Below are 27,042 nucleotides of genomic sequence, written 5' to 3' on the forward strand. Positions count from 1 at the left end.
GGCACTGTCCTCTAGCTGGTACCACCCCACAGTTAGGAGGGGCATTGCCAGGGCCCAGCCCTAGCCCCATGGAGCTTGTAGGTCGTGCTGACCTGTTGAGCACCTGTCGTCCCAGGGCGCCCTGCAGAATTTCCCTTATCCGGCTTCAAGCTGTAAAGATGCAGCAGGGAACTTTCAGAACAGAGTCTGTTTCCTGGCCCTCCCGTGACAGTCATCCATACCCAACACACCAAAGCATATTTTTAGTCACTTTGCAGAATTTAAAACACACCTCAAAGGCGCCGAGAAACACCAGCCTGGGGATTAACTCTGCTCTCAGCAGGTAGAGGGTGCCTCGTGCTGCATCACCCATTGGCTATGCCATGACTCACTGTGGCCAACACTTTCGCGGGATGCATCTGCCTGTGGACATGGGGTCCAGAACAGCCCGCAGTGGGAACTGAGCTCCCAACCCGGGAGGGTGGTATCAGAGCCCCGGGTCAGCACGGACTCTGCCACCGGCTAGCTGCATGTCCATGATGGGGTCTTTTCTGGGCTCTGGGACCCCTCTGTGAACCATGGGGTGCTTCTGGGTTTCCAAGCTCTGTGTAGTGTTAACATTCTGTCCTTAGCACTTTGTGTGGGACTTTAATTTCAGTCAAAGCCTCAAACAGATGAAGGGGGTGGGCTTGGGGGTGGGACACAGAACTACAGCTCCTCTGAGATGGGTTGTGGCCCCGAACACAGAAGTTACTCGGCCACTCTCCACGGGAGACAGGACTCACCCTCCTCCGCAGCGGGTGGTGACCCCTCAGACCAGACTGAATCCTGTCTTCCCCTCTACCCCCGGAGAGACACAGAGACCTAGAGAGGGCTACGGGCCTGCCCAGGGTCTTCCTTTCCGGGCTTTGTCCCTTTCCTGGCGCACAGCTGGAAGTCTGAAGCTTGGGGAGGCCCCATGGGAGCCCGGCTCTCCCTGCCAGAGGCTGCTTCTCGGTGGGGCACGGGGAGGGTCTCGGCGCGCACCCAGGAATGGGACCAGGGAGGGGTCAGGAGCTGGAGCTGCGTTTCCCTGGGGCGGTGGGCAACACAGCCGTCTGCGCCTGGCGGAGGCCCGGGGCCCGGGCCGAACCCCCCCACCGGTCAGGCTTCTAGGCTCTCCCCGGGCCGATTCGATCAGGGCGGGAGAGTAGCTCTGCTGCAGGCGCCCCGCCCACGCGCCCGAGACCCTCTGGCCTCTGCCCGGGACGCCGCACGCGCGCCCGAGGCTCCTCCGCGCGGGGGAGTGGGGCAGCCCAGGCTCAGGCCTCCGCGGCCGCGCGGCCCGCTGCGCCCCCGTCGGCGGCCCCGGGCAGCACGTGCGGGGCGGGGCCGCGGCCGAGCCGCGCGCCGATTGGGCGCCGCCCGGTGGGCGGGGCCGGGCCGCAGCTGTCAGAGCTCAGGCAGCGGCCGCGGCGGCGCATCGCCGAACGCGGGCCGCGCGCAGCCGGGCCGGAGCGCAGGAGCCGACGGGCCGGCCGGGATGGTGCAGCGGCGGCTCCGCGGCGCACGCACGCCGTGAGGGGGCCCGCGCTGGGCGCCGCGCCCCCCGCGCCCCCCGCCGCCCCGGCCGGCATGATGTGCCTGGAATGCGCCTCGGCGGCGGCGGGCGGCGCGGAGGAGGAGGAGGCGGACGCGGAGCGGCGGCGCCGGCGCCGGGGGGCGCAGCGAGGGGCTGGAGGTGGCGGCTGCTGCGGGGCGCGGGGAGTGGGCGCCGCTGGAGTCGCGGCCGCCGACGATGAGGTGCAGACGCTGTCGGGCAGCGTGAGGCGGGCTCCGTCCGGCCCCCCCGGCGCCCCCGGCACCCCCAGCTGCGCAGCCGCTGCCAAGGGCCCCGGCGCTCAGCAGCCCAAACCGGCCAGCTTGGGCCGCGGACGGGGGGCAGCTGCCGCCATCCTCAGCTTGGGCAACGTGCTCAACTACTTGGACAGGTACACCGTGGCAGGTGAGCGGGGGCCCCACCCAGCCCGAGAACCAGGACCCCCCCCCCGCCTGGAAGTACTCCGGGAAGCCTTTGGTCCCAGGGCCCCTATATTCAAGCCTTACGTGGGGTTTCTAAGGGCCCTGTGCTCAGGCACAACTGGGCAAGTGAAGCCCGGTGAATCCCGGGTCCAATCCGGGGACCGTCCCCCTGAACCCCGCCCCGCCGGGCCAGGGGCTAAAAGGAGTCCCCATCCCCGGAGTAGCCCGCGCGTCCTCGCCAGCCCTTGACGTCCCCTCCGTTGTCCTCTTCTCCGAGAGTCTCTCTGTGTTCTGCCTCCGCGCCCCCTCCCGCCCCAGCCTCAGGTTCCCCGGCCTCTCTTCCCCTTCCCCCAGCCGAGGCGGTCTGTCTGGGCCGTAGCGGGTCAGTTCCTTCCTTCCTCCGCCGCCTCCACTCCCCTGCGTGCGTGCGGCGAGTGCGCGCGCCCCTTGCCAGTGTGCGCCAGGAGAGACCGGGTGTGTGCGCGCGGGCGGCGCGGGTCTGTGTGTGAGCGCGTGGCTGACAAAGGCTCGGGGCTGCGGGGAGCAGAGGGAGGGGCGGGGCGGGTCCGCGGCGCCTGGAGACCCAGGATGCGGTTTGCAGCTGGCCCTGGCTACAGGCCTGAAGACGCCTCCCCCTGCTCTATGGCGCTTGGGGTCTGGGGTAGGGCGCAGGCCACTGGGGCTGCGGAGGGGGCCGCCTGGTCCCGTGGGAGCATCTCTGGGAACCAGCCTTGGGGATGGGGTGGGGGTCGATAGCCCTGCTAGTTTCTACTCCCAGATTTGCCCCTCATGTGCTTGGTGTGTGACCTTGGGCCCGTCTCAGCTGGTGTTTGTGAGGGGGTTGATCCCTCGGCCCCTGGGCGATGGACAGCGTTCTGGGGTTCCGGCGGCTCACTCCCCCTCCCCCAGTTCTCAGGGGTCTGGGAGTAGGGCCCTGCCGTGGCCTGAGCTGCCTCTAGGTGAGAATGGTGTAACCTTGAGAGAAAAGTACTCTGGCCAGGCTGGTTATGGGGGTTCCCTGTGGGAGGCGAGCAGCGACGGTACACATGGCGCCCTGGCCCAGAACCTGCCTAACCACAATTTAGCAAAATCTGGAACAACCAAAAAAAAAAAAAAAAAAAAAAGAGGCATTTTGGACAGCCTGTGAAGAGAACTTCGTAGGCTGGGGGAGAGGAGAGCAGAGTCCTGGCGTGAACCGTGTGCCCCTGCGTCCTCTTCCCTTGTCCTGGCCTCAGTCTCCTCTGTTGAACGGGGTTTGTGTCCCGTAGGAGGGACGAACTCTGATGGGAGACCCTCCTCCCCCTGTCCCGCGCTCAAAACCCCTTGGCCGTCTGTTCTCTCCCGTTCCAGGGAGCTGGAAGCGGGTATCCGCGGGTGCCACAGCTTCTGAGCTGAGCCGTGCCCAGGGGGCTCTTTCTTTGGTCTGCTGAGCAGGACATGTTGCCCGGGACCTGGGAACTTAGGTGTCACCGTAAAGTGGGGAGAAGCCTGAGAAGGTGGGGGGCTTCTGAATACAGAGAGGAGACCGAGGCCCCTGTGCAGCCCGTGTCCGAGACGGCCTAGGGAGTGCAGATAGGCAGGCATTAGGCCCACCAGCAAGCCTCGGCCTGGGAAGAGACGCCCCACCTTTCAGGGCACACTGCATGGTGCTGCTTCTGGCATTGCCACACTTTACAACTTGTTTTTTTCCGGCCGCAGACCACCCCTCCCTGGTATTCTCAGGGACCCGGACTCTGCCAGGGACTGAGGGGAGGGGGTGGGATCAGGGAGGTGTGGCGCTTATCTGCCCCCAGCCCTCCCTGGGTCCCAGAGTCAGCACGGGAGCACGAGATAGGAAATTTCGAGTGAATGGGTTAGGGGGGATGGAGAGAGGCAGCTAAGAGGGGCGTGGGCCGTGGGGAGGAAGGCCCGGAAAACTCTGTGCAAACAGCATCCTTCCCTGCCCCCGGCCAGGGCTCAGGCACCGCCCCTCCCCCGACACTCAACCACAACAACGCACACAGATTTCCTCTCCGGATAAGCCTGGCTCCCTCTCCCTCTCTTTATGGCAGACTCCCCACGCCCCTGCCCCCAAGTTCAGTTTTTAGGAAGATCTACTGTCTCTCTGACAACTACTATGGTTTGATGTGTTTGGAGGGGGAGGGCAGGGCAGTGGTCATCCTAGGCTTGAGTCCACCTGTTGCTGGCTGGCCCAGCGGGGACACAGGAGGGGATGCAGACCCTGAATTGCTCTGTCATCTTTGACATGCGGCCCACCTGGCCCCTGAGAACCTCACCCATGTGGCCCCGGCTTCGTCATCAAAGAACGGAAGGTGTTCCATTCTCTTTTAAATCTGTCCTGTGCCTTTTTAGCCCTATGGTATAGACCAGCTCTGTCCAAAAGGAATATCATGCAAGCCACATATGTAATTTAAATACTTCTAGGAGCCACGTTAGAAAAGTAAAAAGAAATAAGTGAAATGAATTAATATATTTTATTCAATCCGACATGTCTAAATATTTCATCGTGTCATCAATATAAAAGCTATTCATGGGACATCTTGCTCTTTCTCACACTGACTTTTGAAACCCGGTGTGTGACCTACAGGTACAGCCGTGTCAGGCGGGACTGGCCACGTTTCAGGCAGTGAGAGCCACAGTGCCCGGGGCCACTGCAGTGGGCAGCTCAAACCTCATCTTCCAGGCCAGAGTTCGAGGCAGGCTGTCAGCTTCCCAGCTGGGTGACCTTGGGGGTATCCCCTGAGCCTTCTGGGGTTACCACTTCTTCCTCTCCACCTCCTGGGCTGGTGGAGCACGCAAGGATATTTTTAAGCACCTGGGCCAAGCAGACCCCCCAGGAGAACCACACCATGTCAGCTGCCTTCCCCTCTGTATGTCCGCGCCTGCCGGGCCGGCCCCTGCGCCCTGCCCGTGTTTGTGTGGCTCAGGCCCTTCCAGGTCCCTTTGAGAACCCCTCCCTTGGCCAGCAGGCCGGTCTCCATCCTGGGAAACTGCAGTAGCTTCTGCCTCTGCCCTAGCATTCCCGGCTAATTATGGCCTCACCTCCTCCCCATGAGAACGCCCTGAGGGCAGCAGGCCTCAGAAGCAGGTGAGGAGGGCCAGCCCTGGCTCTGGTCCGGACTTGGCTCTGGCATTTCTTCTGGGGTTGCTTCAGTTGGGTAAAATTGAGGTAGCCCAGAAGCCACCTCTAGACGCTTCCGTCCATCTGCTTGTGTGGACAGAGGAGGACAGGCACCTATTCAAGCTCACGCAGCGAGAGGAGTGGGACCAGGGCCCCTGCCCCGGGGCAGTGTTCTCTTGGTGGAGGTGGGGATGCACGCCCCCTGCTCCGGCCAGGGAAAGAGCCCTCCGGGCACGTGCCCTTGGGCTCGATGGGACAGGCAGTTGGAGGTGCCCCCAGGCACATGGCCCTTGCTCTCGTGGCCCCTACCGGCCTGGCAGCCCCCTGCTCCCCACTCTGAGCCCAGTCATGCCTGCCAGCCTAGGAGAAAGAGGGAGCCCGTCAGGTGAGGGTCTCGGGGCCTCTCTCCCCAGCTCTGCTTCCTGGAGCCAGGGCTGCCTCTGGGCTCCCACTCTTCCATCTGTAAAATGGAAGCAGAGCCAAGGACGTGGGAGGCATCACTCCGCTCCCGGAGCCAGGCCCAGCCCGAGGAGCTGACACAGGCCTTGTTCGTCATCAGAGGGGGGCTGTCGGGAGCTGAGACCCTGCCCCAACTTCCCTGAGACCCAGGTTTCTTTTTCCTCTGATCCAGCCTGTGGCAGACTGGGCACTTGAACTTGGGCAGGGTAGGGGCTGGTGAGGAGAGGCAGAGCCCTGCCCTGGGGGAGCCCTTTTCTGCCAAAGAAGCCGAGACTGGTCTCCATGGCAACCGCTCACTAGCACAAACCCAGGAGAGCTGAGCGCGGGGACCCAGCCGGGCACGCGGGCCTGGCAGGACACCTGAGCGGGGTGCAGGAGGGGGCTGCCGGCCTGGGGCTCCTGGCTCTCTGTCTGGAGCTGACAGATGGGGAAACAGAGGCCCAGGGCCTTGTGCAGGGTCACCTGGTTGGGTGGAAGCCAAGTCAGGCTCCCAGCTCTGTGGCTATCTTCATGGATAGAGATGGTCAACGGCACCGTTGCCCTGCCCCTTCAGGTGGCCTTGTCCCCTTGGGTGGCCTTGCCCTGGCCACGGCCACGTCAGCGCGAAGTTGTACCAGGCGGGGTGTCCCAGGGCCACATTCCAGAGGGCCTGTCTGGCAGGCCAGCACGGAGGTGAGCGGCCGGGCCCTCCTGGAGGGCCGGCACCCGGCTCCTCAGGCACCTTCCAGCTGAGCTCTTGGCCCATCAGAGGATGTGCCTTGAAATGCCCTACTTGCTTGGGGACCCAGGGTGTTACCGGCCAGCTCGTGCCTTGGTTTCCCACTTTGTGACGGGCAGGAGGATGGACCGGTCAGAGAGGATGGCCTCCTGTCCTTCCCCAGACAGGAAGTGGCTTTTGTTTCTGCCTGGGTGTGGGGGCCTGAAGTCCTGCCACCGCCCAGGGGGATGAGAGGGAGGGAGACCAAGAGAGCCCGGACTTGGTCCGCAGGCTCCCTGTGGGGCCCTGACTGCTTCCTGTTCTTGGTTGTGCCATACCTGCCGTGTCACCTAAGGCAGTCTGACCTCTGAGCCCTGAACGCACGATCGATGATTCTCTTCCTTCCTTTCTGTGGTCAGGATCTTGCTCCCGAGGGTCGTGTGAGGCACGTGGGCCTGCTGCGCCGCCCCCCCCCCCCCCCGCCGGCTCTGCCTGCACCCTCCTTCCCCAGGACAACCAGGCCAGTTCCCCCGTGGCTGCAAGCAGCCCAGCTCAGTCTCCCATGGTGGGTCTCCGTGGTGCCTTGCCCTCCTTCCAGAAGGCTTCCCCAGCTCTGTGGGCTGAGCCCAACTCCCAACCACATCCTTCAGCGCGCCTGCCCCATTTTGAGGGGCTGAGCCTAGTCATCTGTGTGGCCCCGTAGGCATGGGGGGCCGGCCCAGGCGGGGCCCTTGTTGAGCAGCCGAGTGGCGGGGTTGGCTTGACCCGGTCCTGCCTGACCCCCGCCCATCCTTCCGGGCTGAGGGACCCTGGTGGGTTGGGATGACCCTGCTAAGGCCCAGGCCCTGTTGCTGGGGCCGGTGCTGCCCTTCTGTCCACAGCACACAGCAGGCTGTGGGCCCTGCATCTCTGGGAGGGACAGGGCAAAAGTGGTCAGGAGGGGCCCTGTCTCCTCGCCCCCATGCAGGGCAGAATGGCTTCTCGGGTCTCCCTGCAGGCTGGTCCCAGGCCTCTCCTGACGGCCGGGACGCTGGTGAAAGCAGTCCCCGGGGGAGTTGGGTGGAGGGCAGAGGTGTGTATATTGGAGCAAGAAGTGAGCAGGAAAGGGCGCCTGGGTGGCTCGGGTGGTTAGGTGACTGCCTTCGGCTCAGGTCATGATCCTGGAGTCCCGGGATCGAGTCCCACATCGGGCTCCCTGCTCAGCAGGGAGTCTGCTTCTCCCTCTGACCCTCTTCCCTCTCGTGCTCTCTCTCATTCTCTCTCTCTCAAATAAATAAATAAAATCTTAAAAAAATAAAATGCTAACATCCTTTAAAAAAAAAAAAAGAAAAAGAAGTGAGCAGGAAGGATGCACTAGCCAGAGCCTGGAGGCCGGGAGGGCTCCCCTGCAGGCGTCCCTCCACGGCCGTGGACACGGGGCTAGGGTCCGCGCCCTGCAGATGGCTAGCTCCGTGTGCTCGTCACGGTCCCTTCACTGTCAAGCACGGATTTGCCAAACAGGGTCCCGGGAAGCAAGGAGCGTGATCGGGCTTAGTAGACTGTCCAGGACTGTGCCAGGGAGAGGTGCTGTTACTCGGTCACTCACTGTTTCTAGCGATCGTGTGGGCAGTTGGTGTGGAGGTGGACAGGGGCTGGTTCCAGCCTCTTTTCTGTGGTCTCTTGGGTGAGGTGGGGAGCACAGGCCACTCCTGCCCGGCTCTGCAGCCTCCACCCCATGTCACCTTCTGAATCTCCATCTGCCATCTGAGAGGTGGGAGCGGCCGTGGGTCTCGGCTGCCCAGGCAGTGCGTGGGGAGAGAGCCGCCCCGAGGCCTTATCTCTCCCCACGCTCCGGCCTCATCCTAGGTCTGTGGGTCAGGATAAGGGTGGCCCCGGTGGTCTTGGGGGAGTCTCTGAGTCCAGCCAGGGCCAGAGGTGGGGGGGGCGCGTCAGGGAAGGAGTGGCTGTGCGGAGCCCCCAAATTACTAAGGCCGAGTCTGGTTCCAGGAAAGCTGGCCCCAAATGATAGACTAGAACCACGGGACAGAGGCCAGGCTGCCTGTCCCCGCCCACTCTGGGCACGGAGACTCGGTGGAAGCGGGGAGGGCTCTGAGCCCTGGGGGTCTGGACTGGGGGGGGGGGGCTCCTTTCTAGGACCTGCAGAGAGGGAGGGGTGCTCCAGCTGCAGTGTTCTCTAGGGGCACACACTTGGAGTCTGGGTCCTCTAGGAAGGAGGTGGGGCCTCTCTGAGGGGCCGAGGCTCTGGGGCTGGGGGCCTCAACCTCATGATCCCTGTAGAGATGACCGCCAAGCTGTTCTGACATTAATGACCCAGATTTGTCAGGCGATGTGGGGTAGGAGGGTCAGTGTATGTAGGTGTATGTATGACAAATGTGAAGGAGATTTAGGGTGGATGCGGCAGGGGTGTATGGGGTCCTGGAGAGCTGTCCGATGGGCAGTCTGAGGCTCAGAGCAGGGACCAGATGCTCCCAGAGGTCACTCAGCTTCTCCCCAGGGGATGGGGGCAGGATGTGGCCCCACGGAAGCTCTGGGGCAGGTTAGAAGTGAGTGTGTGTGAAAGCTGGTCCTGGCTCAGGGACTGCCTTGGCTGGTCCCCTCGGGCTGGTGGGGCGGTGGTGCCCGCAGGGCCAGCCTGTGGCTTGCAGCCCTGGCCATCCAGAGCCAGGTCAGCAGAGCCAGGCCCTCTGGCTCCTGTAATTACCGGGGCGGGAGCTGTGGCTGAGTGTTGGAGCAGGGGTGATTCCTCCAGAGCGGGCCAGCTCTGAGGCCTCCACAGAAGACCCAGTCCGTCTGAGACGGACCAGCCAATGGCAGGCACGGCCCATCCCTTCATGTCCCTCGGCCCGTCTTTCCAGCTGTCTGCCCCATTTTGGAGAAAAGAACAGTGAGGGGGCACTTTGCCCTGTTCTCTGGTCATGGCCTGGGGCTCCTGCCCCACGAGTTAGCGATCCCTGATGACGTTTTAGAACATTTACTGATGACGTACTATGTGCCAGGCAACGTTCTAAGCACTCTCTATAGATTAACCCATTTAAACTCCACAACCATATGAAGCAGATCTTGAAATTAAGACACGTCACAGAGCAGGGTGGGGACACAGAAGGTTAAGTAACTTGCCTAGGGTCACACAGCAGCTGAGTGGGATGCAGACACAAGGCTTGAACCCAGACAGCTGGCCTCTGGAGGCCATGCTCTTGGGAATTCAGCTGAGCTGGCTCCGAAAGGTGGGGTGAATGCGGGGTGACAATGCCTGTGTTTGGGGGCGTGCCTGGCCCCGGCTGACAAGTCAGGAAGAGACCTCGGGGTCACGTCATCCCAGCCTTGCATCTGAGGCTGGTCTGGGCCAGGGGCTCCCAAGGTCCGGGTGATCTCTTCTACCTTGGCCTTGGTGAGACCTCCCTGATAGCGGGTCAGGATCTGGACCTGGCTTCCCTGTGGTCTACCGGGGGGCTGGCAGGGATGGGGTGGGGTAGCACCGTGAATATCCGTGACCAGCCAGCTCTCGAGGTTACAGGCAAGAGCTGCAGGGGAGGGAGTCAGGGGGGTGCCCTGGGAGCCGTGACCTTGGGTCTGGGCCCTGGATTCGGGTGGAGGCGGGCCCCCCAGGAAGAGGGCCCGGCTGTCGTCAAGGCTCAGAGGCCTGCAGGCTGTGACACGCACGTCCCAGGGGCCTTGGACCACCCGGGCCAGCGGCTTCGAGTTCGTGAGTCCTGGGGCCTCCCCTCTGGACAGGTGGTTGTGCAGACCTGGGTCATAGGGGCCTCCCACGCTGGAAGTCTGGGTGTCGTTGGGGTGGCAGGAGACAGTCGTCACCTTCAGGGAGCTAATCCAGGTAGTGCTGGGGTTGGTAGTGTTACTGATCCTGGGGTCGGGCCAGTGAATTTTGAAGAACTCGCGGTGAGTCTGTGTCCTCGCCACAGTTGACAGCTGCTGGGCCGTGGCATCGGCTCCTTGCGCCCGGAACCTGGGCCTCAGGGACATGGGTAATGGGCGAGGGCTGTGTGGGAGGGGGCCGGTGTGGAAGAAGGGGGACTCTCTGGGACCCGCTCATGGGGCTGTGGGCTGGGGAGCACCACGGGGCCGCTCTGGGAATGGGGGGGAGGCATAGGGCCGAGCCTCCAGGAGGGCTGGTTTCAGGGGAGTGAATGGAGGGGAGGACACTGAGTTGGGGGGGCTCTTTTATGAACTTCAGCTGTGAAAGCGGGAGAGAAAATGAGGGGCTGGCAGAGGGGGCAGGTCAGGAGCGTTGTCAGCACCGGGACGAGAGAGGGGTGCGCACGTGTGTGGGCTGCCGTGCAGGGGGCAGAGGTGAGGCCCAGGCCAGGGGTGCCCCAGGGCAGAGTCCCCGGGAGGCAGGAGGGACAGTTGCCTTGGACAAGGGGCGAGACCCCTGGGGCTTGGGAGGGGTATGAACCGGGGGTCAGCACTTCTGCTGCTCCGGAACGTTTTCTTGGGTCAGGGAGGAGGCCCCTATGGGGATGACCCTGGCAGGGGATCAGGAGAGGCCGGCCTGGCAGCTGTGGCCGTGGGGTGGCTGGGGGCCCCACCTTGCACACCCCAGGCTGGTGGAGGGGCTTGGCCTGGGCTGTTGGAGGCTGCTCCCGGGCGGGAGGCCCGTCCTGGGACCCACCAAACCTCAGCCTCCAGGAAAGAGGCTAAAAATAAGGCTGTGGTGGGAAGAAGGGAGGGGTGTGTGGGCCCAAGCCAGGCTGGGGCCCAGAGGAAAATACGAGACTACCGGCGAGCCACTGTGACACATGATTCCCGAGCCAGCAGCCAGTGGATCTCGCCCGCCTGTGGCCGTGGCCCCTTCCTGGCTGCTCGGAGGGAGAATAGCCCCTTATGGCTTCAGTGAGTTCCCAGGGAGGGTTCTTCCTGGATCCCAGGCTGCAGACACAAGCCTGGACTCTGGGCTGCTGGGGTCCTTTGTCTTGGGGTCTGGCCTGCCCAGAGTTCCCAGGACGTGCATCTGGATGTGAAGCGTCCTCCCCCTCCCAGGAGCTGTGTGTATCAGGGGAGGCTTCCTGGAGGCCGAGGCAAGCACTGGCTTGGGGAGCTGCCGGGGCGGAGCATGGCTGTCGGGGGTGGCTAGGCTGTGTCTCGGCGAAGAAGCAAGGGTGCTCTGATTTGCTGGGGACACATGCTGTCTTTACAATGACCATTTGCATGTGGCCTGCCTCCCCCAGAGTGAGCCCGCTGCCCCCCTCCTGGCTGTGCCCAGGTGCCCAGGGGGAGTCCTGCCCTCCTGCTGCTGCCCAGCTGCACACCTAACGTGTGACATCTCTGCTCTGGGTTCTGCAGATGACCCGCCCCCACCCAGCTCTACAGTGGCTCCTGAACGTCCCCTCACCCACCCGTCTCTGTCCACAAGCGTCCACTGTGGGCTGGCTGGGCGCCGGGCCCTAGGCTGGGGGGTGACAAGAGGGAGGGCCATGCAGGGGCAGAAGAGCACATTTGGTTTCCAGTCTCCTCTCGGACCCTTACGTGCTGTGTGACACATGGGACACGTAATGTGGGGCCGAAAATCCTGAAGACGGTGCAGCAGACCTTTCTATCCTGCAGCAGCAGGATAGAAGGAGCATCTGCAGAGCCTCCCACAGTACTTGGACCTTAGCGACAACTGGTGGCTCTTAGCTCCTAGCCCCAGTGGACCCAAGGAGCGCGTATCCGTGTCCCTACACGTCTTCCCTGTCAAACTCGCTAATCCTAGGGTGACGAGTGCTACAGAATGGACAGGGGAGCATGGGGCCACCTGACTCACTGAGGGTGATGGGACGGGAGAAACCGGGAAGACTTCCCAGAAGAGGAGGCACCTGAACTTGAAGGAGTGGCCGCAATAGCCTACAGGGTAGATGGGGACGGGTGGGCAGTCGGGGGGCCATGAATAGTCTGGGTGGCTAGAGCATGGCATGGGGGGCTGGTGGCGGGGTTGGAGGGGCTGGACCTGAAGCCTGTGTCCTGGTGAAGGCTGGGGTCCTCGTCTGAGGCTGATGGCATGAGAGAGGGCAGAGAATGGAGGCCCCTGCTCAGAAGTGGGCGCAAACGGGTTGGGGCTAGGAGTTGAGTGCAGGTGGTTCCCCAAGGTTGGGCCCATTTGGTGGCCCAGGACAGGCCCCTGGCTTCTGCCTTCGGGGCATGGCCACAGCCTGCCCTGGTTATTAAGTCATTAACTGGGCCTCACACAGCCTCTTCATTATGGGTAATTATGGTAAATCCTCGGCATTCACGAGGAGGAGGCCAGTGTCTCTCGGCTGTCGGGCCGCATCCCAGGAAAAGGCTCTCAGGAGGACAGCCGCCAACAGGAGCCTCTCGCAGGCCTGGGGGTGCCACTCTGCCCACTTTCCTGCTCTGTGACTTGGGGTGTGTGGCTTAACCCCTCGTGCCTCGGTTTCCCTGTCCAGGGGGGCATAGTCCCGGCCCCATGGGGTCACGTGGGGCTCGAACCAGGAAAGCAGTTATGGCTGAGAGAGGTGCACCGTCTTCATCCTCGTGAAGGAGGATCCGCTCCCATCCACTACCATCGTGATGAGCTCTGGGGGTGCCCCGAAGGCAGGCCTGGTCCCTTCCTCGGTCCCCTGCATGGGGGGCGTCCGGGGCAGCCCGCCCCATCCCCTCTCCTTTCTCCCTTCTCCGTACATGTGTGCGGGGGCCCAGGGGAGCCCAGCCCCCTGCTGTCCTCAGAGATAAGCCGAGGGGGGGCCCCTGGGGCCTGCAGGGCTGGGGACTTGCTCAGGAGCCTGGTTGAGCTCTGGGGTGGGGGCCAGGGGGTTGCTGGCCCCCATGCGGCCGTGGCTCCGTCTGCCCACGGTTGTTGCTGACTTCTAGTTCTTCTGGTTGCCCTCCTGCTCCGCTGCTCCTCCCCCCGAAATGCCAGGTCCTAATGGGAGAGCAGAGATGGCCAGGACTTGGGAGAAGGGCAGGCATGGCCTCAGGGATCCCCTTCCCCTGAAGAAGCCTGGAGCCCTGCCTGCTTCCTTCTGCACCTCTGCTCTGGTATCAGAAAAGTGGGGGTCCTGGTGATAACCCCAAGGACAGCTGGGTGGGCGTGTGCACATGCAGGTGAGCAGGTGTGAGCCCTGCCTGTGACCTCTCTGCCTGCTCTCCGGCTGGAAGGCCTCCTTGGCAGCTCTCGGGCTTTGTGGCCTCCCTGAGGGCAGGACCCAAGCTGCGGTGGGGCCACAGGTGGGCAAAAGTTCCAGGCTGGCCGGTGGGAGGCTTGGCTATCTCACAGAGCCAGGTGACCCCAGAGGAGCCCTGCCCCTGTGTGCCTCAGGCCCCTGCAGTGGCCGAGTGGGGGGGTGGGACCCTATCCTGGGGGTGAGCATGGAAACCACTGTGAGGGCAGCATGGCAGCTCCGTCTGCAAAGTCCCCGGTGGCCTGGCGAACTGGGCAGAGTGGCGTCCTGTAGATGGGGCCAGGTTGGGCCCTGCCAGGGCGACTGAGGGCTGGGCTTGGCTTGGGGGTCTCCTAGGTGGGCTGGGGGGATAGGGGAGGCCAGGTGTCACACATAAGCACCCTCTGTCTTCCCCTCCCAGGCGTCCTTCTGGACATCCAGCAGCACTTCGGGGTCAAGGACCGAGGTGCCGGCTTGCTGCAGTCAGGTGAGGCCCCCCATCCCCTGCCAGGCCCCTCCCATGCTGGTCTCCTCCTGACTCGCTGGGAAGAACTGGAAAGAATGTGTGCTTTCTCAGACGGCAGCCTGAGGGGGCAGTGGGAGGTGTACAGGAGTGTGGCCACGGCCCTAGAGATGAGCCTTCTTTTTGGGTCCTGGGGTCTCATCAGGACCCACAGGTCCAGGTCCCACCCTGAGGCTGGTGGAGGGAGCTCCTTAGGTTGCTGTGCTGGACGGAGTCAGTGGGGCCTTGGTGACCCTGTCTCCGCACCCCCGCCCCGGCCAAAGCTTCCATCGCCACCAGGCTGGGGACCCTCTCCTAGATGTCAAAGCAGGAAATCCCCTCGGTCCGTCCCCAGGCAGGGGCCTGAGAGCCTGGCTCCTGGGTGAGTCCTGGGCCTGAGGTCCTCTGCCCCCTGGGCTGGGGCAGTGTGGCGGGCTGTGAGCAGTCATCCCTGCGTTTCTGCCCCGTACGGCAGGGCCCATGCCTCCTTGGTCCCTGCCTGACCCACTCCGTGGCCCCCAGCTTGCTGTGTGGCCGAGGGCCTGGTTCCTTTGGCTCTGATTCTCTTTGGCTCTGGAGTCCATCTGTTGTGAGGCCCGGTCAGACGTGTGGGAGGAAGTCCATGGTCTGCATTCCAGTGTGTGAACCCCTTCCCCGGCCTGGGCTCCCCGGGGAGGGAGGGTGGAGGGAGCTGGCTCTGTCCAGGGACCTGCCTGACCTGTCTAGGCAGCATTCCAGGGAGGGCTGTGCCAGGCCAGGCTCCTAGAGCAGGCGGCTCAGCCAGGCCCTGCAGCCTGCCCCTGTCCCCAGGTGGGGTCTTTGGGGCTCAAAGAGAGGGTATGCGAGTTTCAGGGCTCAGCCCCAACATTCAGTTGAGTGAGCTGGGACAGGGGCAGGGCTGTGTGGTCCAGCACCTGCAGGGTGACCAGTCCCTGCCTCTGCCCACATCACTCCACCCAGGACAGGAGCCCAGACCTGTCCCCGGGCCCTCTCCCCCTTGCTGGGCCTCCCTGCTGGGCCAGAGCCAGGCAGCCTGCCCCAGGACAGGTGCCTCCAGCCTCCTGGGCTCTGAGCACACGGTAACTGCCACTCAGCCTGGAAGAGAGCGTTTCAGCCAGATGTAGCGTTGGCGGGGCGGGGGGGGGAATGGCAGGAGAGAGCCCAGCTTTCCAGCCCCCTCCCTCCATGGCCCCCGAGTCCCTGGGGACCCGGCTGAGTCTCATCCCCTCCTGGCCTTGCCGCCTGACAGGGAGCCAGGATCTGCCCCAGCTTCCTCCACTCAACCCCGCCAGTGGGGTCAGGGCCAGTGCAGCTCCCGGGGAGAGGCGGGAGGTGGTGAGGCTCCCAGGGCTTATGTCCGTGGCCACCTTCCCGGCTGAGAGAGAGACGTCACGGCGGCCCCCGCTGACCCCTGGTGCCCTGGCTGGAGGTGGACAAAAGAGCCAGCAGCACCCTCCTCTCTGGTTCTTCCCGCCAGGAGCTCCCTTTGCAGCTTTCCTTCCCAGGCCAAGGGGCAGAGGTCGAGGGAGGAGTGACTTGCGGGCCTGGGATGGGAACTCTGTGTAGGCCATCTTCCTGGCTGGGGGGCGGCACACAGGCGGCCACTGGCTTGGAGAGGCCTGTCCCAGGTGTCTGAGCTTCTGGTGTCTCTGTTCTCAGGGTGGCTGCCTCTGGGCCGTGGTGTCTCAGAGTCCCTTACCCACGGCCTTCACCCTACAACCCACCCCCCGTGCAGCTGGGCTGGCCCCCAGAGCCTAGAAGCCGGGCAAGCTAGACCAGGATGTGACTCAGTGGGCAACCAGGCAAATCAGCTAATTGGCCTGGGCCCCAGGCACCTGTCTCTTCCCCAAGCCCTTGATAAGGTCGGAGCCAGGTGGAGGGCGCCAGCCAGGTGCTGCGGTTTGCCCAGATCAAAGGATGAGGCTGAGAGCCGGGTTTTCTGCTCATTTGTGGGCACCAGGAGCTGCTGTGCCCAGAGACGGGGTGGGGGGAGCTGAGGGTCAGGCCTGGGCCTGCCCCCGCTGTTTCTCCTGGGACCAGATCTTGAGAGCTGGCTTGGGAAGAGCCTGCTTTTGGCAGTCCCGTAGCAGACCGTGGCCAGCTCAGAGCTGGGCCCGGAGTCCCTGCAGAAGCCAAGCTCAGCCTCTGTGATTACGGCTCTTGCTGTCTTGGGAAATCAGGGGCCTCCAGAGCCTACACCCAAAGGGGTAGCTGCTGCTGAGCCCACTGCTGGCCAGGCCCTGGGCTGGGCTCTGCCACAGGCTCTGTCCCCACATTCCAGTACATTCCCTCTATCAGTGGAACGGAAAACATGTCCAGTCACCACCAGGCACAGGGGGCACCGTGGGGGCCTGGGGGGGGGGGCTCTGCCTGGCGGCAGGTGGGTAAGACTTCCCCGAGGAGGGGACATTTGAGTGGGGCTTTGAAGGATGAGTTAGAGTTTGTTCGGGGCATAGGATGTCCAGTCACCCTCCTTCTCCCACTCCGAGCTGGAGAAAATATGCCAAGAAAACATTTAAATTACATAGCTGAGCTTGAAAGCTCAAGCTAGCAGGGGAATTCCCAGGTGCCAGAAGCAGAGAATTGAACCGAAAAACAGGAGTGGGCGCCGGTATTAAAGCCAAGTGTTGCAGAGAGCCTGGGGACCAGTATCTGTCATAGGAGCTTGTTATGGTATTTTTAGTATAAACATTTTTACGATGAGAAATTTTAAATACACAGAAAGAGTAGAGTGGCACGATGAAGCTCCACAAAGCTGTCGCACTCGGGCCCAGTGTCCAGGCTCCGGGGTTTCTTTGTGCTGAGGATGGGCCTGTGCAGCCTCGGCTTCCAGCGTCGCGTGGGTGACTCGGTTTCCCCCCAGAGCCCAGGGCTGTGCCCCCAGGGCCAGTGGCAGTTTCTCTGTCTCTGAGGGGACGTGTCCGTCTGGCTTGGGCTCTCTGCAGAGAGCTGGAGGGTTTCCAGGCCCTTCCACACGAAGGACCCCGCAGAGGCCGATCTAGGGCTGCTCCTTGGGGAAGCCTTCGTGATCCGGGGCCTGTGTGAGACACAGATAGCGGTGCCTACTGAGGACAGACTCAAAGCGAAAATGAGCAGAGCCCACAGGGAGGAGGCCAGCCAGCGCTGGAGAATGGGGAAACCGGTCTCTGAACTGCGTTTAGGGCTTCAGTGCTATGTGAGCTTAGTTTCCAAAGTTCCACAGGAAGCGTAGCACTTACAAGACGGGAAGAGCACCTTAGTGAACAAGAGCAGGGAGCTACTTCAAAGACCTCAGCTCAAAATTCTGGACGTGAAAAGTGTAAGCACTGAAATTTAACAATGTAACAACTAGACCCAGTCGAAGAGAAAATTAGTAAATCAGAAGATGGGTCTGAGGAAAGCCGCAGGTCCAGGGAAGGGGAGGGAGAGTGAAGGCTCCGGTGAGTGGAGTGTGGGGAGAGCGGAGGGCAGGGGTCAGGGTCACGCTGCAAAAGGCATCTGGCTTTTGTCTTGGGGTAGTGGGGAGCCAGAGAAGGCTTTGGGGCAGGCAGGTCCCGTCGGATGTATGAATCAGGATGTTCTCTCTGGGGCGGAGCGTGGGGGTGCATGGGAGAGGGGAGGCAGCTCGGGGCTGTGGTTGGAGCAGTCATGAGGGTGTTCCAGGCTGGGGATGGGGGCAGAGTGGGGACAGGGGACAGAGGAAGAGCCAGCTCAGACTGAAACCAGACGGCAGCTCTGCTTTGGGGCCGTCTCCTTCTGGGCTTGCTCCCTCCCCACTTCATCCAGCAAGGCCGTAGCTGGGCCACCCCCGGGGCTGTACCCCCGGGGCCATCCTGTCCCAGGGAGGCCTAAGAACCCATCGCCCCGGGGCCTGAGGGGCCAGCCCAGGGCTTCCATCCCAAGCAGTGGGTGGGGTGGCCAGGCTGCCCTGGGTCCTCCCCGTTGTCCGGCTGCCTGGGCATCCACCCTCCATGTCCTGTGGGCAGAGCCTGCCTGAGTGACCCTCCCTGCCCACAGGACATGGAGGATGGCAAGTCTCCCCAGATAACAGTTTGGCCAGATCTGGACTTTGTAAAAATAGCCCTGGCTCAGCTCAGGCTGAGGTCGGGGCTGGACCCGAGCTCCAAGGCCACTGCTGGGGAGCCCAGGGGTCCCCCAGCTCAGACCTCAGCCGCTCCATCTCCGGGACCATCTTCCGGGGTTCGACAGGGCCAAGTGTGCCCCGAGAGGGGCTCGACAGCCCCACGGGTGGGGTCGGAGGGGCTCAGAGTCCTCAGTGGGGTGGCCCTGGGCTCCTGGGTGCAGGCCGCTCTGCAGATCCACAGAGAAGGCCCTCAGCCAGCACACTGCCCCTGGGGCTCAGGAGCCTGGGCAGCCCCCTACCGACTTCTCCCCAGCCCTGTGGGGTGGGGGCACCCCCTGTCCCACAGAGAGGCTCCGAGGCCCTGCCCCCTCTGCCCTGGCTCCCTGCCTGCCGGCCCCATTGTCCCCGTCCTGCGGGCTCAGCACACGTGAGCTGCCGAGGGCTTCCCCACACCCGGACCACAGGATGTGCTCGTGTGGGAACTTCTGGGAAAGCCGCCCCTTACCGAGATCAGGGTGGGGCCACCCGGCTGCCCAGAAAGCTCTCCTCCGACAAAGACTGCAGGACTGGGGGTGGGGGGCAGGGAAGCTTCTAGCCCGGCTGTGTTTATTTCCAGCCGAGTGACCGCTGACCACGTAAGCCTCTGCACCCCCACCAGGTACCAGGTCCTCTGCCCTTCCTTCTGCCGGGAACGGGTTTCCTTCTCTCCCTGCCCTGATCTTGTTCAGGCCCCCACGCCGGCCTGTGATGTCCCTGAGGGCCTGGACGGGTCTCCTCTCTTGTCTGCCCCAAGCAGAAGGGAGGGCTGCACAGACTGATCGATCGCTGTCCCTCCTGACCTTCGACACCCTTATCTCCAAGGGTCCAGGGTCAGGATGGTCGCTGTGTCCTTTTGGGTGAGTTCCTCCCCCTGCCAGTGGCCCAGCTCTAAAGTGGGATGACATGGTGGAGCTCGGTTGGGGCCAGGCAGTGAGGACAGGGTGTGCCTGCTCGCACAGGAGCCCGACCTGCAGTCCTGGGCGGCCGTTCTCTAGATGGGCCGGCGGAGATCCAGGTGTCAGCTCCACTGCGGGCAGCAAGTGGGGGTGGCCCGGGCGGCTCTCCCCTTGGGCCCGTCCACCTTCTCCTTGAAGGGGGAGAGTGGACATGCCGTGATTGTCCACGGGCTCTTCCAGCGCCTTCCCCTGCTCTGGCCGGCCCACCTTCCTGCTGTCCCCCTTCCCCACACTGCAGTCTGTGGTGTGATTTAGAGCGAGGACCCTGGAGTTAGACAAACAGGGTTTAACCTCTGGCTCGGCCACCCAACGAGCTGTGTGACATCACTCCTTTCGGCCTCTGTACCTTCCTGTGGGATGAAGAGTATAGAGAGGTGCTTAGGTCCAGGGCATGTGCTCGGACCCGCGGTTGGTAAGTGTTCCGTAACGACAACTGAGGTTCTTGGTAACAGTAAACCCCTTGCCGCCTTAACCCTCATGCGGTATTGCTCATAAGACTTGTGATTTATAGTTTAGTGTATGGTCTTGATCCTAAGTATGATCATCCTGGTAAACTCCTATGCATCCTTCAGTGCCCCTCTCTGGTATCACCACCTCCATGAAGCCTCTCTCCACTCTGCTTGGCCCTCCTTGCTGGTTTCCAGACTGGCCAACCCATGGATTGGGGCCACTCTTACTCTGATTTTTTCTGCCTACCCTCCCCCACCCCTCCCAGCACAGACAGGCACAGAGGGAACAAGTCTTCCTCTAAGTCCTGACAAGGCCCACCTCCTGGTCTGATCTCAGGCAGGCCCAGCAGGAAAATTCTTTTTCTAGATATGAGGAAGTAATTCCTGTGTTGACTAATCTAAACAAGGGCCCAGTGTTGACTGAGGCTGCGGGCTCTGGGTGGGGCCTGGCGTCAAGCACCTTGGGCACTATCTTATCCCGCACTCTGAGCAACCGCGGAGCTGCTATTTTTATCTTCATTTTACAGACGAGGAGGCGATTGTTAGATTTTCAGGAATTGCGTGAGCTGGCTGTTGCCCACAACCATTACTAAACAGTGGATTATGTGAACTTATAAACGTCTTACATTCAAAACCAAGGCAGTAAATGCTGAAAACTCGCCCCCCCCAGCACCTCACGGCGTCTGGCGATCACCTGTGCTGGTAAGGCTGTTAACGGCCCTTGCACCTGTTCCGCGGAGGGACGTGCGTGCACGGTGCCGGGTGAGCACACGCCGCCTCCTGACTCTGGTGGCCTGAGGTCAGCGCGGTGGGCGTCTTCACACCAGCTGGCAAACCCCACCCATCGGTGCCCCCACCCCCACTTTTTTGGAGAGCCAGTTGTGAAACACCAGCCACAGCACTGAACGGAGGGACAGAGAGGTGGCGACCTGCGCAGGGTCACCCAGCTGGGGAAGAGAGCTGACCGGGTCTCTGGTGCCCGGATCCACGCCCCTCGATGCCGGTTCTGCCCCAGCAGCCACACGCGCACCGTCCTGCTCACCAGAACGAGGAGGGGACAGTCAGCCTCCTCCAGCCCGGGCCTCTCCCCTCGTTCACCCCGCCCCTCCTTCCCGCCCCCCCTCTTTCTCTTCTCCCCCCCCGCGCCTGCCGGAATCAGGTCTGAGGGAGAAGCCAGGCCTGTATGTGCACTCAGCCTGGCGGTCGCAGCCCAGCCAACTGGCCACCTCGCCTGCCCACCCTCGGCCATTGTCTGGCCATCTGCCCGCCAGCTGTGGGACTGCCTTCCAGGGGGAGGCATGGGGGAGCTGCCTTGCCCCCTGACCCCCAGGGCCTACCCTGCCTCTTTGTCCCACCTGGGGCCCCAAGGCCCCACCCATCACTGGCATCCCCACAGAGTCCTCTGACAAGCCGCCACTCTCTTGTTCTAGAAGAGCAAAACCAGGTCAGGTTGCCGCCCTGCTCAGCCACGGAAGCCACGGTCACCACCGTGGGCCAGGAGGCCCTGCCCCATCTGGCCTCCCCCTCCGTCCCTCTGCTCCAGCCACTCTGGCCTCTTTGCTGTCCGTCAGATATGCAAGGCAGACTCCTGCCCCAGGGCCTTTGCACTCGCTGTTCTTGCCCCAATATTTGCATGATTTGTTTCCTTATCTCCTCCTTATCTCCTTCAGGTCTTTGCTGAAATGTCACCTCCTTTGACCCTTCTGGTTAAAGTTGACAACATTTCCTGTCTCCTGTTTCTGCCCTGTTACCCTCCGTAGCCTTGTCACCGTCTGACACACCACAGTTTTCATTTTATCATCGGTTTCTTCTGCCCAAGAGGGCAGGAATTTCTGTCTGTTTTGTTGCATGGACGAATGAGTGAATGAACAAAGACTGTGTTTGCAGAGGTCAGGGAGGCGTTCTGCAGCCTGCTGGAAGTGCGGGTGGGAGACCTGGGGCTTTGCTGTATGACCTTGGGCAGGTCCCTTCCCCTCTCTGACCCTCGTTCCCAAGTGTAATAAGGAGAGCAGTGTGGGAGGTACAAGGAACAGGGGCTTCGGAGTCAGAGAAGGGATCAAAGCGCCATAGGACTTTTGCCGCCAGTGGGGCCTTGGGCAAGTCTCCTCTCCCCACTTCTGCAAGGTGGGGTGGGGTTGGGAGATACACACAGTGCCAGGTGGTGAGCTCCTGGCATGTAAAATGCCAAACAGATCAATTTTCACTGTTTCACGAGTCTCCCAAGGGCTCGCCCGATGGACAAGCTGGGCCTGCAGCAAAGTGGGTGGGGCTGTAGGATCGCCCTCCCCTGGGCCCAGGCTGCCTCCTCCGCCGCTGGCCCCAGCCGAGGTTGTCCCCTGGCCCCTGGGCTCAGGCTGGGCGGTGAGGGCCCCTGGGCACAGCCACAGGGACCCTGCCGCCCGTCACGCTCTCCCCTTCCTGCACAGTGTTCATCTGCAGCTTCATGGTGGCCGCCCCCATCTTCGGCTACCTGGGTGACCGCTTCAACAGGAAAGTGATCCTCAGCTGCGGCATCTTCTTCTGGTCTGCAGTCACCTTCTCCAGCTCCTTCATCCCCCAGCAGGTGAGGCCTGTCGGGCTTGCCCCCCGCACGCCCCCCCGCACGTCCCCTTCCCTCCAGTGCCGGCCACTCTCACTGACCTGTCCTCGTCCACACTGGGGTTCCGGCCTCCTTGCTCGAGCCCCAGACAGCGTCTTCCAAGTGCAGTGGGATGAGGGTCTCAGGGACTTTTATAAGCTGGCCCTGCAGACAGGGAGGGCCTTCCCGCGTGCTGACCAGAGCCAGGGGGACTTGCAGCCCTGTGTGGCCTCCTCTTTCCGAGCTGCCTCTGATTCGGGGAGGAACCGCAGAACCAGTCCGGTCTAGGGGTCAGGGCCCTCTGGTTCCAGTCTGAGTTCTGCCATCATCTCGCTGTGTGACCCCAGGTGAGTCACTACGCCTCTCTGCGCCTTGTGCAGTTTGCTCTTTTCTGGTGTTTTTTTTTTTTTTTAAGTAAACTCTGTGCCCAACGTGGGGCTCGAACTCATGACCCTGAGGTCAGGAGACGTGTGCTCTATCGACTGAGCCAGCCAGGCGCCCCGCACACAGTTTGCTCTTTGTGCAATAACCAGCGAACCGCTCGGGTCAGAGTCCGAGGGCGGCAGGCATCACCTCGCCTTAAGGAAGGTGTTTCTCCCTCGGCTCCCGCAGTTCTGGGTCTGAATGTCGCGACTCTGTTGTCCGTTCAGACTTGTGATCCGGAGAGCCTCAGCTTCTGCATCTGTGAAACGGAAAGAGTTCTTCTCAGCTTGAAGTTTCCTTGTGCCCAGACCCTGGAACGTGGCAGGTTCAACAAATCATAGTTTCTGTTCTTTCTTCCACAAGGGAGACCTGTTGCTTTGAGAGGTAGTGAGTTCCCATCACTAGGAGTGTTCAAGCTGAGGAAGGACGGTCCTGTGGTGGTTGCTGTGCAGGGAGAAGACCAGGATCCGTCTTCAAGCACTTTCGGCCTTGGGCGTAAAGAAGACCCTGTGCCTGTCCTTGGGGGCTCCCAGGCTGGGCATGGGAAGACGGGACGGGAGTCCCCATGCTCACAGCCTTCACGAAGTACAAAGTGCTGGGAGTCCTTGCTGAAGAGGCTCTTCTTCAAGAGTCTCTTCAAATCCATGGAGTCGGGGAAGGCTTCCTGGAGGAGGTGACATTTGCGCTGGGAAGGCAGGACAGGGAGGTAGGGCCTTTTGGTGGGTGGGTTAGGCAGAGGGAGCAAACCCACGGAAGCAGTAATGGGTCCCCAAAGCGGGAGAGTGTTTTGGGCCGAAAGGAGAGCAGGGACCAGGTTCGTGGAGAGCCTTGAATGCCAGGTTGGAGGGTCTGGTCTTCCCCCTGAGGGCAGGGGTGAGTCGGGGTGACATGGAGCAGGGAGAGGCTGGAGGCAGGGGCACAGGAACCAGCAGGTTTGAGTACAACCTCATGGGGAAGGATCAGGCCATGGTCAAAAATGGGGCCTGGACCAGACGCCTCTGGGGCCCCCTGGGCCTTGCCCTGCCACTGGCCAGGCCCCTGGCCCTCTGACCCTGGGTGCCACTTCCAGAACGGAGCTGCGAGCCCAGGACCGCGATGCCGGCAGCCCCGGGGGTGCGGGCAGGCCGGTGGAGGCAGAGAGACGATCCCCCACCCCCCGTTAGTCTGTGGACTCCCTGCACTCACAGTCCGAGCCCCGCGCGGGTTCTCCTTGGGCCTTGGCAGTATGGTTCTGAAGCTGATTTGGCAGAGGACGTGCCCAGGAACAGCCAAGAATGTGGGGGAAATGCCCATGGAAGGGGCTCGCCCTGTGGGTCCTCACGGAGCACCGTTCTAACCCAACAGTGGGCTGACCGTGAAGCCCTTCCGCGGGGGCCCAGTGTCGGGCAACAGGTGCACCGAACGCGGCTCGGGCAGCTTTGCCTCTCCGTCTGGATGAAAGATAAACCGTAGTTCAAAACCAGTTCCAGACACGTGAAAATGAAGTAAAAAGCAAAGTATAAGAATCTAGAGCTATAAATCCGCAAGAAGAAAACCAGATAACCTGGCAGGAAAGTGGGCAAAGGGTGGTGAACCGAGCAACTCCAGGAGGAGATGGTCCTCGACTCCAGCCTCCGGGGAAATGCAAATTGAGACAACGAGATGCCATTTCACACCCATCAGATGGGCCACAGTTAAGGTTGCCGATACCAAGTGTTCTCAAAGCTAGTGACTTGGCTGCGGGGCCTCTTTGGAGAGTGAAGCGCCAGGATTCCGCAGAAGCCTCGATGCGTGCGCCCCAGCCGCCCCCGGCGAGGTGCGCTCCCCAGAGAGGAACCCCGGCCCGCGGACATGGCGCACGCATGCCACGGCGTTCGTGATGGTCTCGTAGCAGAAGAGGGGGCGTGTGCAGAAGAAACAGGTGCATTCCTGCCGTGAGACTCTTGGCAGCCGGGGCATGAACTGCATCTACATCGAGCAGCATAAATGGGCTTCCGGAACACGTGCATGAGGGCAAAGCCAGGTGTGGGCAGAGGGCACGGAATGGTCCCTTTGGGGTGCATGTTTTGAAAGCATGCGGGGGACACACTGCTGCTCGTTGTGGGGCCACAGCGTAAGGGACGCACCATGTAGCGGGTTCCCGGGGGAGGCGTGGGACTGTCCACACACTCTCATACCAAGGAGAATGAGGAAATTTCTAAGACCTAGCAAATGATGCATTAAGGAATATTGTCGTCATTTGGGGAGGGGGCGGGCCTTCCTGAGCAAGATGTGCAATCCAGAGGCCATCAGGGGAAAATCACCAGGCTGGACAGCATCGGATCAGACCCCACAAACAAAGGGGAAGGGCAGGTGACGAATGGCGCTTGTCGCATCTGTCATGAAGGGTCAATACCCACGATACCTACAAAGCTCATAGAAATCAAGATAAGACAAACAGCCAACAGCAAAGTAGGCATAGGCAGTGGGCAGCTGAGCCCCAGAGAGAGGGGCTGAGGTGAGGAGGTGGGGGACACAGACGGTGCGCGGCGCAGGGCTGGACGGGCAGTCTGGCCATGCAGGGGGCGGGCCCGGGTGGGGACGGGCAGATGGGAGAGAGGGAAGCAGGAGACCCGGAGGAGGGCAGCGTGTGGGTGGAGCTGGCCAGATGGGTGGTCAGGGTGGGGCCAGGGAAAGATGACCAGGCTGGGTTCTCAGGCCTTGGGCAGCTGGGGGGATGGAGGGGCCGCGTGCGCATCACAGGGGGAAGACCGTTGGCAGCTAGAACGGCCTCACCCTTCCCGGCTCAGCTGGGCTTCGCTCTTTGATGTGTCTGTGGGGGCAGGGGGCGCAGAGCCCACCGGCTGCCCTGCCCACTCCTCATGCACACGGGGCCCCCCGTGCTGCCAGGGTCAGTCCGGCCGCCCTGCCTGGGGTCAGGGTGGGGGGACATGCGGCTCCCGAGGTGGGGCCAGAGCCCAGAGAGGAGGTCTTGCCCTTGGGGGGAGGCAGTGGGGACACCGAGGGATCTGTCTGGGCCACGCCTGCAGCTGTCCACCTGTGGAAATCCCGGCCAGATCCGCCAAGGCCGGGGGTCAGTCCCTGCCAGGCCGCGGGGGCTGGGCAGCGGCGTGGGGACCGAGGGTGAGCCCCGCATTGTCTGCCCGTCCACAGCACTTCTGGCTGTTGGTCCTGTCCCGGGGCCTGGTGGGCATCGGAGAGGCCAGCTACTCCACCATCGCGCCCACCATCATAGGCGACCTCTTCACCAAGAACACGCGCACGCTCATGCTCTCGGTCTTCTACTTCGCTATCCCGCTGGGCAGGTGAGGCTCCCCGCCGGCTCCCCGTGCAAGTCCCACCACCGCCTCTCCCTGAGGTTGGCGCTCTGTGGCCCAAACGCGCGGTGGCCAGCCTTGGAGCAACACCCGCAGGGGGGTGGCGGGGGGTGGCCTTCCTCCCACCCTGGTGAGCATCACCTGCGCGCGGCCTGACTCCCTGCGCCGTGTCCTCGGCAGTGGCCTGGGCTACATCACGGGCTCCAGCGTCAAGCAGGCGGCCGGAGACTGGCACTGGGCCCTGCGGGTAAGGACACCCCCGACCAGCCCTCGCCCAGGGTCCCCCAGAGACTCGGACAGAGCCTCAGCCTCCAGGCCTCCACCTCGGGGGCCTGGGCCCCCCAAGATCAGTGTACCAGGGGCACTGGGGAGCCAGACCCGGTCGTCCTGCAGCCTCAGGGGCCCGGTCAGACAGGACGAGGGACGCCCTTCCACTGTCAGGACATTCCAGGTCTGCGATGGTGCGTCCTGCTCCAGCCGGTGCTCGGGGGAGGCCGAGATGTGGCCTCTGCGTGGGGGCCCCCGGGGTCTGGAGCCCCTTCCTGTCCTGAGGGAGGGTTCAGGCGAGTCTGCCAAGGCCCCAGGACAGTGCAATCAGAGGAAACAGAGATCCCCAGGCTCGCGGAGGAGCGGAAGCTTAAGACAAAGTGTTTTTTCCTCAAAAGCAGGAAGGAAGCAGCCTCCGTGGAATTTCTTGATGGGGCACAGGGAGAGGAACTCCCCCGCCCATGGGCTCGCAGGCCTCTTGGGGGTGGGGACGGGCCTCCCTGCTCTCCAGTGGGGGTTGGGGGGGCTGGTGTCTCTGAGGCTCTGTTCCCGACCTTGGGCTGCACTCAGGGGAGACCACCTGGGCCCCTCCCAAGCCACGGCCTACCTGCTCATCAGCGGGAAGCTTCGTGCCCGCCAGGACTGCCCCAGGCCCCATCCTCATCGTGGTTCCAGAGTCGGTCCCTCTGTGCGTCCTTCGTCTTTCTGTCCCCCTCCTCCCACACCCTTCAGCCCCCTCCCATCCCGCCCCCTGCTCTGGACGGCCCGGCGGGAGCTCCTGGCGGCTCAGCGCCGACGGGGCCTGGGGTCCCACCGTGTGCCCCTGCCCCACCAGGTGTCCCCCATCGCGGGCATGATCACAGGCACGCTCATCCTCATTCTGGTTCCTGCCACCAAGAGGGGCCACGCCGACCAGCTCGGGGGACAGCTCAAGGTGCACACGTCGTGGCTCCGCGACATGAAGGCCCTGATCCGCAAGTGAGCGCTGCCGGGAAGGGTCTGGCGGGAACGGGGCCGGGGGAGGCGGGCGGACCCTCCCTGCGGGGCAGCCCTGGTGCCCGCAGCCCTGGGTGCTGGCAGTGGCCCTTGGGCCTCCG

General features: G+C 62.8%; 1 protein-coding gene across 4 annotated transcripts in view; it reads left to right on the forward strand.

Annotated features, from left to right (window-relative positions):
- Positions 1-1,475: 1,475 nt before the first annotated feature.
- SPNS2 (sphingolipid transporter 2) overlaps positions 1,476-27,042 on the forward strand; it is a 29,265-nt gene continuing 3,698 nt past the window's right edge. For 2 of the 4 annotated variants that reach the window (XR_003525270.1, XR_003525271.1), the window contains exons 1-6: positions 1,477-1,963; positions 13,794-13,859; positions 21,808-21,944; positions 25,515-25,666; positions 25,859-25,925; positions 26,781-26,923. Coding sequence is in view for 1 of the 4 variants with exons in the window: in XM_027625708.1 (XP_027481509.1) it covers positions 1,594-1,963; positions 13,794-13,859; positions 21,808-21,944; positions 25,515-25,666; positions 25,859-25,925; positions 26,781-26,923 (935 nt within the window). In the remaining 3 variants the exon portion in view is untranslated. Of the gene's footprint in view, positions 1,964-13,793; positions 13,860-21,807; positions 21,945-25,514; positions 25,667-25,858; positions 25,926-26,780; positions 26,924-27,042 lie in introns of all 4 variants that reach the window. The other 2 variants (XM_027625708.1, XR_003525272.1) reach the window with 2 other exon arrangements.

Source organism: Zalophus californianus, chromosome 16 (genome assembly GCF_009762305.2).
Source record: "Zalophus californianus isolate mZalCal1 chromosome 16, mZalCal1.pri.v2, whole genome shotgun sequence".
NCBI lineage: Eukaryota > Metazoa > Chordata > Mammalia > Carnivora > Otariidae > Zalophus > Zalophus californianus.